At 43.8% G+C, this 14539-nt stretch overlaps 1 protein-coding gene across 2 annotated transcripts in view; it reads left to right on the top strand.

Annotated features, from left to right (window-relative positions):
- TGM5 (transglutaminase 5) overlaps positions 1–14539 on the top strand; it is a 387349-nt gene that overhangs the window by 124109 nt on the left and 248701 nt on the right. Inside the window, exon 1 of one of the 2 annotated variants that reach the window (XM_086932526.1) lies at positions 9049–9186. The exons of the other annotated variant lie outside the window; for it this stretch is intronic. Coding sequence (XP_086788652.1) covers positions 9177–9186 — 10 coding nt within the window. The 5' untranslated portion in view covers positions 9049–9176. Of the gene's footprint in view, positions 1–9048; positions 9187–14539 lie in introns of those variants that run through there. 2 annotated transcript variants of the gene reach the window in all.

Genomic DNA, 14539 nt, shown 5'->3' with positions numbered 1-14539 from the left:
AGTGAAGCACATACCGGAGCTAAATATTTTACCAGTAATTGGAAATGCTAACGAGACACTCGAGAGATTGGACCATTTACATCTATCAATGCACGGACGGTGCAATGTTATTAAAATGTCGATTTTCCCCAAATGTTTATATTTGTTCCGGTCCATACCCCTAGAATTTCTGGCATTCTGTATTACCAGAGCAGAAAGGGTATGTGCTAGATTTTTGTGTGGGTACCGCAGATCCAGAATGGAAGCCAAATGGATGATATTACCAAGATCGAGGGGGGCTGGGGTATACCCAGCCTTCTCCTCTACCACTCGGCAGCACTTTTACAACACATGGGGATACTACTTGCAGGGGCTAAGTCAGAAGTTCCTGTAGCTGTTAGACCGACTTTCTATGAAGTAGTACTTGGAGAAGATGTTGGGCAATGTTTAGTCAAAATCTTAGAGCCGAGCTATTATAAAAAGACCAAATTTAAAATCATTCAGTCAGCTTACTCGATCTGGAGACAGATACGTCAGAGGTTCTGTATTTTGAATATTAATACTTACACCCCATTTTCGGCTCATGGTCTTCTACCACCAATTTTTCAAGATCAAATTACTTTTAGCTGGGGGGATTTAGGAATTAACGCTCTGGGGGATGTCTGCTGCGATGGCCAAATTGCTTTGTTTACTAATTTACAAGAGAAGTTTGGGCTCTCTAGGAGACACATTTTTGCTGATTAGGAGTTTCTTGGGTAAAATCATGCAATGATCAGTCGTAAATCTGACAAAAATACCCCTGGTCAATATAGTAGGGAATAGATCCCGGATAGGGAAAATCTACCAAACATTGCTGGCTGGTCTTCCTGATGATATGAGCATTCAGAATGACAGATGGGAGAGGAAGTTTGGCAAGGAATGTATCGACTTAGAGGCGTCTTTAGAACTAGCCAACCAGATCTTAATAACTGGCAGCATGAGGACTCAACATTTTATGTTGGTTTTTGATTTATACTTTACTCCGCGGAAGGTCTCTAAATGGGCTGGTTCAAGGGTAACTCATGCAGTAGGTGTGGGGCATGGGCTGCTGATACCATTCATATGTTTTTTTGCTTGCCCCAATCTAGCTAAATACCTACAGGATATCGAATTTTTCTTGAACCAGATCCTTGATATTCCGCTATTACTAACATCAGATTTAATCATTCTGGGGATAGAAAAAAGTCAGGGCAGAAAGGCCCGGACTTGCTCTGAGATCGGATTGGAATTTATTGCAATGGCCATTGCGAGATTATGCATTACCTCCCAGTGGATTAGCCCTGATCCTCCTACATTTATAAATTGGCGGGCCAGGCTGTTAGCCACATATAACATGGAATCAGCCATATATTGGCTGAGAGGGCGTAGGAGGCGAGAAATGGGGAGGAAAATATGGGCTCCAATCACCAGCTGGATAGGGTAAACAGCTCTGTTACTGGTCTTTGCTTATTATCCAGACTCCCCCTTTTTTAATTTGTAATGCATATCTGATTCTCTTTTTTCTATGGCGTTCTTCTCTATCATTGCTTCTGCTTGCTTTATTGCCTTGCTCCTCTTTTTAGGTCTCGCCTGTTGTCGATGCGCATGCGCATCGAGCAAAGCGAGACTATTGCGAGTTATCCACTCTTTATCCACACTGCAAGGAATCGTGGCGATTCCTTGCAGTGCACGATAAATTTAAGGTCAATGCGCATGCGCATTAAGCTTATGCGCATGCGCATTGACCTTAAAAGTCACATGCGCGTGCACGTCCGTCGTGTTTTACCCCCTCCGCCCCCTCCCGCCGTGTCGCATTTCTCCTCCCCCCTCCCCTCCCCTCGCGCCGTGTCGCATTTCTCCTCCCCCCTCCCCTCTCTTCCCTCCGTCTTGCTTGTTTCTGTTTGGGGGCTTGGCACCTCGAGCCGCCGTGGCGGCGCCACACTTCCTGGATGACCGCTCTGTAGATAACGGAAGTAGGGGCGTGTTGCTGATGGCCATCGCCTTGCTGCCAGGTGACACAGTTTGCTGCTGCTGCTTCCTCTTCTTCGGTAAAAGCAGATCTGGTCCACGCCGGTGCTGAGTGACATTCCCCGGAGAGGTGACCTCTGCTGCAATACCCGGCTGGAACCCCTGATGTGGTTTGGTAAAATGCCAAAAGTTGTACTTTATTCCTATACGACGAAAAACCATTTTTAATATAGAAAAGACCATCTTTTTTGATAGTGTACCATCGACTTTTTGACGTGCTCGCCAATTTTTTATCTGTGTTTTTATGGCCGTTTCTGCCGAAATAAAGATTCTTGATGGCTATATATGTTTTGGGCGCACCATTTTCTATTTTCGTTTGCCGCGTCTCGTACTTTGCATCCAAAATGCACCCTCCCCGCTTCACGGCTGGCCGCAGCGCTTTCATCGCAGTGGATCGGATCTACAAAAGCGGTGTGCATGTGCGTCACCAGCAGCAGCTCCCCCGTAACCTGGGATGGGCATGTCACCGCTGCGTGTGCAGAAGTTGCAGAGACTGCTACAGCGACGAGTATGGCATGGTAGTCACCGCTGCAACATGCAACTCTCGCTCCCTGGGCTATAGCTGCATCCCCTCCCTCCTGCTATTGGCTATCACTTTTAAATATGCTCCTTTCTCCCGTCCAATGCTAAATGGATGCTGCGCGAAGCAGGCACCATGTTAATTAAAAAAAAATCTGCGCCATTCACACTTTCTCCTCCATCAATGCCCTTTGTGTGCCTTTTTGTTTTTTTTTTTTTACCGGGAGCGGGGTCGGTTTTACAGTTTTTGCTTTTTTTGTATTTTTTTGTATTTTCTTTTCTATATATTCGGGCAGCTCTCACCATGGGTTATTTTGTCCTCTGCAGCACACACAGCGCTACCTCAACTCTGGTTGCGGCCTTTACTCCTGCAGCTGCCTAACCCCCGTCTACGCCACTTCGCAGCCCACCCGTGGACGAGGGGGGAGGAGGAAGAGTAAGGATCAGTGAACCTCCCGGAGGCGCAGGTCAGAGATAACTATACTAAAACACACACACATGGAAGAGTAGAGATCAGGTACATTTATATTTTTTTTACACCGACTATACTCCGCAGTGCCCTTTTAACAGCATGACAAAAGTGTCATCAGCAATGTTTTATTAAAGAGTGATGTAGACAGGTTGCCATCGCCCACAAGAAAGCAACTGGCTCCTTACTATGCCAAAAAATATTTGGGTTCTCTTTAAGTTTGCATCCTAATTCGGTGTGCACCTGAAACCCTTTCAAATTCCAAAACACTTCTACATTTTCGACATTAGGGAAATGAGGCATAGGAGGAAAGTGAATTTTTCAAATTTGTACAGTTTTGCTTAAGTTGAGAAATCGGGGGGGAAACAATGCTCTCCTTTGTAGCAGCTTCTGCACAACGTTTTACATTATGAATTTCTGTAAGGTTTCACATTTGCCTTTGCTTTTAAAAAGACCTTTTGTGGGTTTCCTAAAAACGTATAGTGGGCTTTACAAACTGCAGGAGCCTATCTAGTATGCGCCCATCTTGCTAGCCCGCCTACTAGCGCCCCGGGTCCCCAGGCATTGACCTTTTACTGTGGGACTTTTTTGTGGGGTTGTTTTGCTTCTTCGATTTTCCCCTTCAATATCTGTCTGAGCCATGGGTTAGTCATCAGGCTATTGGTCACCCCACCATCACCCCCCTCACACCCCCTCATTCACCCTAACACACACTCACATTCTCACACACCCTCTCACACACCCCTCACACACCCCATCACTCACGCTCTCACACAACACCTCACACACTCCCTCACTCACACTCTCAAACACTCCCTCACTCACCCGCTCACACCCGCTCAGTCTCACCCTCACTCTCCCTTACACTCCCTTACCCCTCAACATCACTCACTATGCCTACCCTCCCATCACACTCACCCTCACCCTCTCACACTCAAATCCCTCATACTAACACCCCTCATACACAACACCCTTAACACTCACACCACTCACCCACACACTCTCACACACCCCCCTCACCCACCCTCAACATCTCACCCTCACTAAGACTCAAACACTCACCCTCACTCACCCTCAAACTCTCACCCTCACCCTCACTCATCCTCACACTTACTCACCATCACTCACCCTCACCCTCACTCACCCTAACTCACCCTCAACACATCACCCTCACTCATCCTCACCCTCACTCATCCTCACACTTACTCACCATCACTCACCCTCACCCTCACTCACCCTCAACACCTCACACGCAACTACTCACTCACCCTCACTCTCACTCATCCTCACTCAACAACACTCAACTTCACTCACTCTCAACGCCTCACCCAACACCTCACCTTCAATCACCATCGACATCTCACCCTCACTCACCCACAAAAAATCAGCCACAACACCTCACCCTCAATCACTCACCCTCAAACATTCACCCACACTCACCCTCCCTCACCCTCAATTCCTCACCCACACCCTCAACACTTCACCCTAAACACATCACTCATCCTCAACGCCTCCCCCTCCCCCTCACTCACACTCACCCTCACTCACACTCAACACCTCACCATCACTAACACTCAACACCTCACCCTCACTAACTCTCAATACCACAATCACACTTCCCCTCACTCACACTCAATACCTCACCCTCACTAACACTAAAACACTCAATCACCCTCACTCTTACTCTCACTCACACTCTACACCTCAGCCTCACGCTCAACAACACACCCTCAACACCTCACCCTCACACCCTCAACACCTCACCCCCTCAACTTCACTCGCCCTCACCCTCAAACACTCACCCTCAACACCTCACACCCTCACCCTCAAATCCTCACCCTCAACACCTGAACCTCACTCACTCTCCACACCTCACCCTCACTCACTCACCCTCAACACCTCACCCTCACTCACTCACACTCAATCACCCTCAACACCTCACCCTCAACACCTCACCCTCAACACCTCACCCTCAACACCTCACCCTCAACACCTCACCCTCAACACCTCACCCTCAACACCTCACCCTCAACACCTCACCCTCAACACCTCACCCTCAACACCTCACCCTCAACACCTCACCCTCAACGCCTCACCCTCAACGCCTCACCCTCAACGCCTCACCCTCACTCACTCTGACTCACCCTCACTCACCCTCACTCACAATCACTCACACTCAGTCACCCTCACTCACCCTCACTCACCCTCGACCCCTCACTCACCCTCACTCATCCTCACTCATCCTCAACACCTCACCCTCACCCTCATCCACCCTCATCCACCCTCAACCCCTCACCCTAACTCACAATAACACTCTCTCACCCTCACCCTCAACTCCTCACTCACCCCCACCCTCACTCACCCTCAACACCTCACCCTCACACAGTGCAATAGGTCTCGCAGGATTTTTAGTTAAAGCTTTTACATTTGCTTATTGCTTTTTTGGTTTGTAATTCTTTTGCATTGCCTACAAAAAAATAAAATGCAAAAGATTTACAACAAAAAACCTATAAACAATTCTAAAAGCACTAACTCTAATGCTGCGAGACCTATTGCATTTCTAATGCTTGTTTGTTTTTTGTGTTTTGCTTTTTCCTTTTTTGTCCCTTTTAAAAAAAATATTTGTTATGGTATCTCAAAATGTGAATGTATTATTTGATGTCATATTTGCCATGACCAATTGATAATGATATAATAAAAAAATTTAAAAAATGTATTGGTTACCTTATGATTATTTTGAATTGAGTGGGAAGTTTGTTCCTTATTTGATGGACACTAAAGTTTATATTTAACTGTAACATATGTTTGTATGCAATACAGTTATTTATATTGTGTATATAAACTAAAACTATATTTTCTGTTCATGTTTTGTGTATATATGCTCATTTATTAGTTTTATATCATTTGTTTGTGTTTAATTACTTACAATTGTTTTACATTTAGTTAAGATGTTTATTTAGTAAGTATAGTTTCATGTTTAACTTTTAATATTTTATTTTGCATTTATTTTGTTATTGGAATGTTTAAATGCTTTTTTGTGTTTGGTTATTTTTTGTGTTTTCAAGGTGAATATTGGTTTAAATGTAAATGGTTTATTTTTTTCTTTTTTTAAAAGGTAATTTTGTAATATTGTGTACATTTAGGGGCCGATTACGATGTTGGTCGGTAAACCTCTGACCACTCGTCTGAGGCTTACCAAGCAACACAGTAGGTTTACAGTGCTACCGCCCAATTATAATGTAGGCGGTCGGAGTGTAAACAGGCCGGTCTCGCAGACTGGCTTCTGATGGGCTCAAGGAGCCCGCCAGACAGCCAGAAGCCTTTCATAATGTCCTATGGACATTGTTTCTGCTGTCGGGATTACGATGTCTGTTTCCGACAGGCTTTTCATGTCCGACTACTGACAGAAAAAGCCTGTCGGAAAGCAACTTTGGGGTGCCCCTAGCAGGGACCCTATCCTTCAGTGGCCCTGAAGGATGGGCCACCGGTTGGGGGCCTCCGGTTGGGAGCCAGGGGGGCACCATGCCCCCTGTTAATCCCTGCACTGTGTGGCAAGCACCGTGAGGGGATTAATAGAAGCTCCCATTTCTCCATGGCAGCATTCGCTGCGGCCGGTTTCTGACCGCAACACAAGCTCCCATAGAGATTTGGAAGCTTGCATTGTTATAGTGGTGTTGGGACCGCCGACCGGAGGTCGGTCAGTCCAGAGACCGCAACGGTGTCAGGCAGACATGAGTCCGCCCAGCATTGTAATGATGCCCTTAATGTTTTAACGATATTCAGTTACACATTATTTTTGGTTTCAATATTGCAGTATTTTAGTTGATTTGAATGTGGATATTTTTGTTACCAATATTTTCTAATTTCATGTTTGTATAGGAGTAGCTATATTTTTGTAAACACTATTTTGCTAGTGATACTTTGATGAATCAATGTTTTGGTAGTCAATATTCTGTTATTGAACCATACAGCCAGGGGATTCCCAGTGGCTGAAACCTTTTAAGCATTTTGCACATCAGTATTGCATGTCCAAGTGACACCCTAAGTGCAACAGGTATGCCCAGATTTTGGAACATGCTCACTGCACCACCGAACTAAGGCTGCACCTCACTGGTGAGGCCCAACAAGGCTGAATCCATTTTAGAGTCAAATATTTTCCTGAGGTGTCTGACTTGACAGTTCAGGCTGAATTGTTCCTATTGGAGCAGATGAAAGTATGCTACAATGTCTGACTTGACAGTTCAGGCTGAATTGTTCCTATTGGAGCAGATGAAAGTATGCTACAAAGCGGTTAGTGTCTGCCCGAAGTGCCATAGTGGGCTAAATAACAATAGACTGAACTGTGGCCCCCAGAGATTGTCAGTCGGTGAGACTTTTACCAACACCTCACTCATCACCTTTGTGTTTCATGGCGAGTGTGCAAAGGCCAGGGTGTCAGCCTTGACAAAAGTTAGTGCAGTTTCTGACCCATGTTTTTGGACGTATGCTGGACTGATGGGAAGAGTAAGGGGGCATCTTGGGATGACTGGGTGGTGTAAATGGAAGGTCCTGCAGAGTCTGATGCTGATAGCCTTTTCAATGTTTATTCTTTTCTGATGAAACATTTGCTTGGCCGTTACTCAGTTCTTGACTGTAGGGATACCACCATTCGAGGTAGGAGTTTTTGAATGAAACCTTAATACAGAGCACAGTGTTATTGCACACAACCAAGTAATCAAGCTATATAAGAATGGGAATGGACGTCAGTTAAAGGCAGTTATCTGTAGCAACTGCTACCTTCGCTTGCCACTTGCCACAACTTGCTTTTCCCTTACTATCCGTGATCTGACTGGCCATGAGTCAGGAACAGAAAGTAAACAAAACACTGAGTCCCCTGCTTATATTCTGTAGTTTGCATCTCTTACCCTTCCAGTAGTAGCTGAGCAGGAATCAAAAAGCTATTGAGGGGCTCTGCTAAATAGGTAGGCGAGCAAAGTAATTAGCAGGGAGAGCCAAGCCAGAGCTGAGCCAAGGGACTGGTTTTGCTCCAGGAGCCTGCGAAGGAGCCAAGCACTGAAAATGTTTCCATGAAAATCATGCAACAAACTTCACATAAAATATGACAAACTTCACATAAAATATGATAAAAGACTTCAAAATACATAAAAGTGTATTGCTTTAATATGGGGAAGCTTTGACATTAATGTGTTCCATTACATCACTACACTGACAGGTCCTTAGTGAAAGTGATAGTTTTTGAACGTGAACTGTTCCTGCCCCCGCCCTGGCAACAATGCCATTAGTGAACTAAAGAGGCAAGTCACTTGTCATGCGCACCCTGTACGTGACCCAGCTTCTATAGGTAGAGCAGCATTATAATCTATTAAATTAAACATAATATATTTGTATACAGCTAGTATTTTTAACTCACATATTTGAAGATCCTTTCTTGTGCACTTATCCGCCTAAGATCACTCAATTCTGTTAAGTGGGGAAGCCGGGATGAATCCCATGTTTTATAGTTTCACTTCGTACAAATCAGCCATTAGATTGGTATTTATGTGTCTCTCCTTTATACCTGAAATGTCAATATTCTGCTTTTATATCTTTTTTCACGAGAGTAGAGCAAGGGAGGAAAGCAGAAGCCACATGAAAGCTCGGCTCGTTTTGGGCTCGAGGTTCCGGGACGACCTCGAGCTGAGCCAGGCATTTGACTCGAGCCTTGCTCGTGCTTCCAGTGGCTACACCACCTCTTTATGTATGGAAAAAACATCAAAATCCTTAATATAACTTCTGCTTCCCCTGACATTTTGGCAAATCGTCGTTCCTTAGTAAATTAAAAGTGCTATGTTCCATGTAAACAAGCTAGGAGAATGAATCTCTCCCAAATACTCTTTGCTGCTGTAGACAAAAGAGCCTCTAATCTCCTGCAGCTCTTGGCTCTTACCCCTCCTACCCTGCCACTCCCACCTGGGAGTCACAGACGAACAGAACTGCCAATAAAAAGCACGACGAATACATGCACAGACCAGCTATTATTTGTAAAAATGCCCCACCTAAGCCCGGGGTGGCACTACTATTTCCAGAAAGAGGTCACTGAGACAAGTGAACTGGCACAGATTGGTGCTTCAGCAGCTCGCGACAGCAGATCTTCGGGAAAAGACGGGTTTCCGGCAGAATAACAATGGCAGAAAGTAAGTCCTCAGAAATTAAGTTTTCGAACAGCATGAAGTAAGAAGAGAATAGTTAAATTAGAAGAAACTGTCAAGGTTTTATGGTGATGCTCTCAGGACAGCTATTATATCATTCATGTTTTCCTTCCCTCATTCACCATAGAGATTTGTTTGTGTGTTTTTTATTTCACCTCTACACACTACCATTAAGGAAAACAAAACTGCCAAATTGTAGAAAGCTAAAAAAATGTCCATGCATCGCACAAACCAAAGGATTTTGACATGTATCATAAATGTGGAAAATAATCTGCAAGCTTCGAAATCTGTGGCACGCTTCCAAATGCCCACGGTGCAGGGGACTAATTCCGAAATCTCCTGTCGCAGCAGCATAGAAATTAGTATTAGTCCATGTTTGTATCTCGGTTGAACAAAATTATGGAAGCTGCCATGCACGCCATAAAACTGAGAGACACCTGAAAGAATTTCATCATTTGCAGTGAAGCCATTTTTGGAAGAAACCGACGCTCCTTCTATTTCTTTACTGACCATTTACTTTCTCACGCAAAAGTCTTTCTATAAGAGTTTTGGCTGGGGTATATTTTTGTGTATCATTCCCAAGTTTCTTGTAAAACCCTGAAGAATGTCAGAGGTCTGGGATCGTTCTGAAAAGAGGAGTTGTTGGAGCAGAATAGGAGTAGAAAGTGGCGTGTGGTTATGCTATGAAAAAAGTGCACTTTAAAGTGCACTTTAACACTTTTGTTGGATTTCGAATTTTACAAATATCCTTCATTGAATAATTTCTGCTGTCTGGCAAACCTTCCTGACCATGACGATTTCTTTGGATTATATTTATTGTAATCAGTAGGCATACGTGAACTACATAACGTTGATACTCTATATCCTGGGTTTGGAGCACAGTGCCCCCTTTCAGTTTTCCCCAATGGATTTCAAAGGACACCAGGTAATTTCTAGGTGTGTAGTGCTTTTGAAAACAAACACTCCTTGCTTATATGAGCTTCCTGCACACATACTATGATACTAGTAGTTATGGATAACGGGGTGCATTAAGGAGCAGTAGTCCACCCCCTCCCCAAAAATGCCTAGAACCAAATGTGCCCATATCTGGATACCTCACTGAAATTGCTTAATAATAATACATTTTTTGAATTATCCATTGCTTTCGCTATCAATTTGCAACATTTCCTCATTTTAATTCTGGGGCAGAGTATCTGAAAGTTCATGTGAAAATGGCTAGAGTACCTATTTTACAAAGTAGATTAATGCATGAGTTATTAAAAACAGTTATTATGTACTCTTTGAACAAGAATACCTTTTTGACTTGTGGATCGAAGTGGATATATATATTTTTGTACATTAGTAGTTCCCAGACACCCTTGATGGGTAGCAGTTTCATGCTTTATAAATCTTGTATTCATTCATGTATTCTGTGCTGATTCCACATAAAGTTAGCCCTTTTATTAGATTGTCCTCAGCAGGTTATTTGTGTGAGTTGAAGCTTCGCCTTACCTCTAGTAAATGTGTCATACAACTCACACACGAGTGAGCAAGATGTGCTGGTTTGTCTATTCTGATAATTACACACTCCCACATGAACCACATGCACAAAGGATCCCTGGGTTGTGTGCCCTGCTGAGGATGCACATTGGTATAACAGATGAAACGCAAGGGCCATTCTAAAATACCAAATGCACACCCCTTCTTGGCGTAGGTGGGCATTAAAATGTGATTGCTCCCTCTTTTGCATAGGTGCCTGCCCCCTTAATTTAACAAGTTCCTCTGCCATAGAGAATGCTCTAGATTGCTGAAGTGTGCATATTGGCAAAAATACCATTGGTTGGAACTGGGTTTCTGCCACCCCGGGGGGTTAAAATTTAGTGTATACATCCGGAATTCCTGATGGGTAAATAGTCTTGCAAAGACAAGTGCCCAAAGGAGGGTGGGGTGTGCACACACTCAGACTCCGAGGGTGCAGTAGGAGCTTTGTGGTGCAAAAAAGAAGTATGGGTGGGATCAATTGTAGGCAGCCTTTGTACCCGGCAACTTGCCATTTGGCAGACCGGGCACAGTCTCCTTAGAAAAACAATGGACTACGGCACCCACACTCCCTGTCAAATTTAAAAGGCAGAAGTGATTGGCCACCCCTTGCAGTCAAAAATAGCCCCAATGAGCCTAAGACACTCGTCCATCTCCTTTACTAATACATCTTAAAGGGCTAAATCCACATCATGATGCTACCATTTTGGCTATTCAAACCTCAGGTCCAATATTGCCAGATTTAGGGAGTCTGTTTCAGAAAGTCCAAAGTCATCATGAGTGTTTCCACGCGTTTTCAAATTTGCATCTTATGGGATTCTATGTTAGAACTAATATAACCGTGCAGTCTTTTTCAGCTTTGCATCATGTGAATAGGTTATGTAGGGTTCAATCAAACATAAGGGGTAGAACCCTCAGCCCTTCATAAAGATCTGGTTGTTCTGTGGTTTTCACAAATGGGAAAGTTTGCAAAAGGAAAGTAGATACAAGTGTCTCTAACTCCAGGTCACCCACTGATGTCACAGTCTCAAAGGTCTAATGAGAATTCGTCCTGAATCTTTACTTTCTGTGACATCTAAAATTTGCATATTGGAAAATCCTTACTGTAAAAAGGTTTGGTGAGCAATGGCTCCTACACTTCCTGCCCCAGTGATCCCACTGTTCAGTCAGTGGAAGAAAGCTAGTTAGTGCTGTGCAGTGATTTCTTCATTGGGCATTGTTTTTGGAAGAATTATATGATTCACCCTGACAAATATGGCAGAGGGGTCAACATGGATGAGCATGGAAAAATAAGTGACATAAAATGAGTTAAAGTTAGTTATCCTTAATAACAGAAGACTCAGTCTACTGGATTTTATGGAAGCTAGAGTGAAGTCGTTTGTAAAGATTTCATGAGGCGAACTAGTCGAGTAAAAACCATTCAACATAAAGAGGAGAGAGGATTTATTAAGCATTTGGGTGACCCTGGCAGACTTGACACAAATTTAAGAAAAAAAAGAGAGCAGTGGGAATGATTTAACGAGTGGGAGAGGTCATGAAGGGTAAGAGTACATTCTTTTGATTTCATGATTTATTGAGCAAAGAGATCAGATTGGTGCAATTCAGGGTCAGACTAGGGCATAAAATAGGCCAGGGCACCAAACTAGATAGCTAAAAATATAGCCCATATTTGCAAACTGGGGCCATTTTTAGCTTTTAAAGACATGCTGTATAGGTGTTTTGCAAGGTATGGGGAACTCCATGCATTTGTGTTTGCTGCAGTCTGTGTATTTGGTAATATCAGTGAATTCAACAGAAAAACAGTCACACTACATCATAAAACAGGCCCACAAACAACGAAAACAACTGGCCACACACTGATATTTCAGACCAGCCCTTTGGCACTGCCAGGGTGCCCTGTAGGCCAGTCCTACAGGCGACAAATTGACTGAGTGGAGGATTCAGGCAAGTTCTGTTGGTTGGTTGGGGAGAAGAGGAAGGGTAGGGGGTAAGTTTGCATTGAAATTAGTGTCATGCTGCATGGGGGGAGAAGAGAGATACTGCCTGAAATTCAATTGAGGAGAAGCTTGCAAAGGTATCTACAGTGAATGGGGGAGTGGGTGCTCAGGTCTTTGAGTAAATTTGTGTTACCCTCATTCTGTTGTCCGTTCTTTTAGAATCAGGTGTGTGTCCTGTATCAGTACAATGAAGGTGGTGTTGAGTAAGATGTCTTCTCCCCAAAAATATAAATTGACCAACTAAAGAAATCATAAGCCATCATATGTGCATCTACAAATATAAAAACAAATGTGTGTGAGAAAGAGTAAAGTTGCTACTGCACAGCTTTTAAAAGGAGTATGTGAAATGAAGATGTCCTTTGATCACATAGCAGCCACAAACCTTTCTTGTTTATTTGATTTAATACACCCTAATTCATCAGTTTTCCCCATTAAAAACCCGCATTGGACTGGACTGAGCGATTTTGGAGCCGGTCAAGCAATTGTGTCTCCCATGAGAAGTAGTTGAGAGTCTTTAAAAAACAGGCTAGGCTAGGATGAGATCTTTCTGGAACAGTCTCCTAGTGACTCATTGTATTAAATTGGACGTGCTGGAGACTAATTGTTACATCCAGCTAATTGATGTAGAGGGCAGGGGCATTTTTACCTGAGAGAGATGTCCATCAAGTGTCTTCAGACCCCCATAAATGGAACCCTTCACACTTGTGTGGTTGAGAGCGACTCCTGGCCCCTCCCTGACTGACAGAGACAACGTTCAGGGGTAACCTTATCCACTTTTGCAACAGTTCCTGTATGCCCTACTGCAAACAATCCAACAGTGCCTGTCACTACTTAAATCCTACATGACAGAACCTTTCCTTCCTTGTACAACTAGAGCTTCTGTGCCACTCTAGAGGTGTGGCCATGGAAATGGGCAAGTCCTCCCCTGTGGTTACTCAAAACCAGTTCTAGGGAAAGCTCCTGTACCCCTACGATTGGTGCCAGCCTGACTAGTTTTGCAAAAGGGATGCAGGCCCAGGTGTGTGCTATATCTGCCAGTGACAGGGCAGGCATCCTTTGAAGATATGCAAATGGTTCATCACAACCCCCAGGCCATCCTGTCATGGGAAGTTTAACGTCTTCCCTCACCCAATGCTTTTGTCTCAGCTTGGGGATCAATTCACCCCAAATCAAGGAGCTATTCAGCTACTGGGTAACCGGTGGAACCTTGGGGAAATGGGCTTCCAGAGGCTTTAGTCAGACTAAATCTAACTTTGCCAATGGATTGGTTTGGTGGTTAATACTTCAAAAAGTCCAAAAATTCATTGTTATCTTGTTTCTAGGTATATATTAACTGCCAATGATTTCCTATGGAACAGCTATTCCTGCTATAGTGATATACTTTTTTAGGCTTTTTCACTGTAAGGACATGAATAACATTACATTTTTACATGTCACACTTAAATGTAGTACACCCTTCCTTATGGGTATTTAATACTTAGGGGGGACTTATTCATATTTAAAAGGAGGGTTTAGGCTTGTCCAAAGGGATTATTTTGACAGGCGGAATTTGCAATTTAAACCTGCACAGCCAGGTTACTGGTGCTAGACCTGCAGTTATGTTTTGTATTGTTACTTTAGTGGTGTCACAATGTGTGCTGCAATCCAACAGTGACATTTAACTTACAGGTCCTGGGTACACTTTGTACCATATACTGGGTACATATAGGTAAGTTAAAGCAGTCAAGCTGCAATTTAGTCAAGTTGACATGTTTTAGGGGTAGGAGCACATGCACTGGACTCTGGACAACTGTGAACCAGTGCACACCTTGCTGTTATCCATG

Source organism: Lissotriton vulgaris, chromosome 7 (assembly GCF_964263255.1).
Source record: "Lissotriton vulgaris chromosome 7, aLisVul1.2, whole genome shotgun sequence".
Classification (NCBI taxonomy): domain Eukaryota; kingdom Metazoa; phylum Chordata; class Amphibia; order Caudata; family Salamandridae; genus Lissotriton; species Lissotriton vulgaris.
The sequence above is the reverse complement of the archived record's forward strand: the minus strand, read 5'-3'. Positions and strand labels throughout refer to the sequence as shown.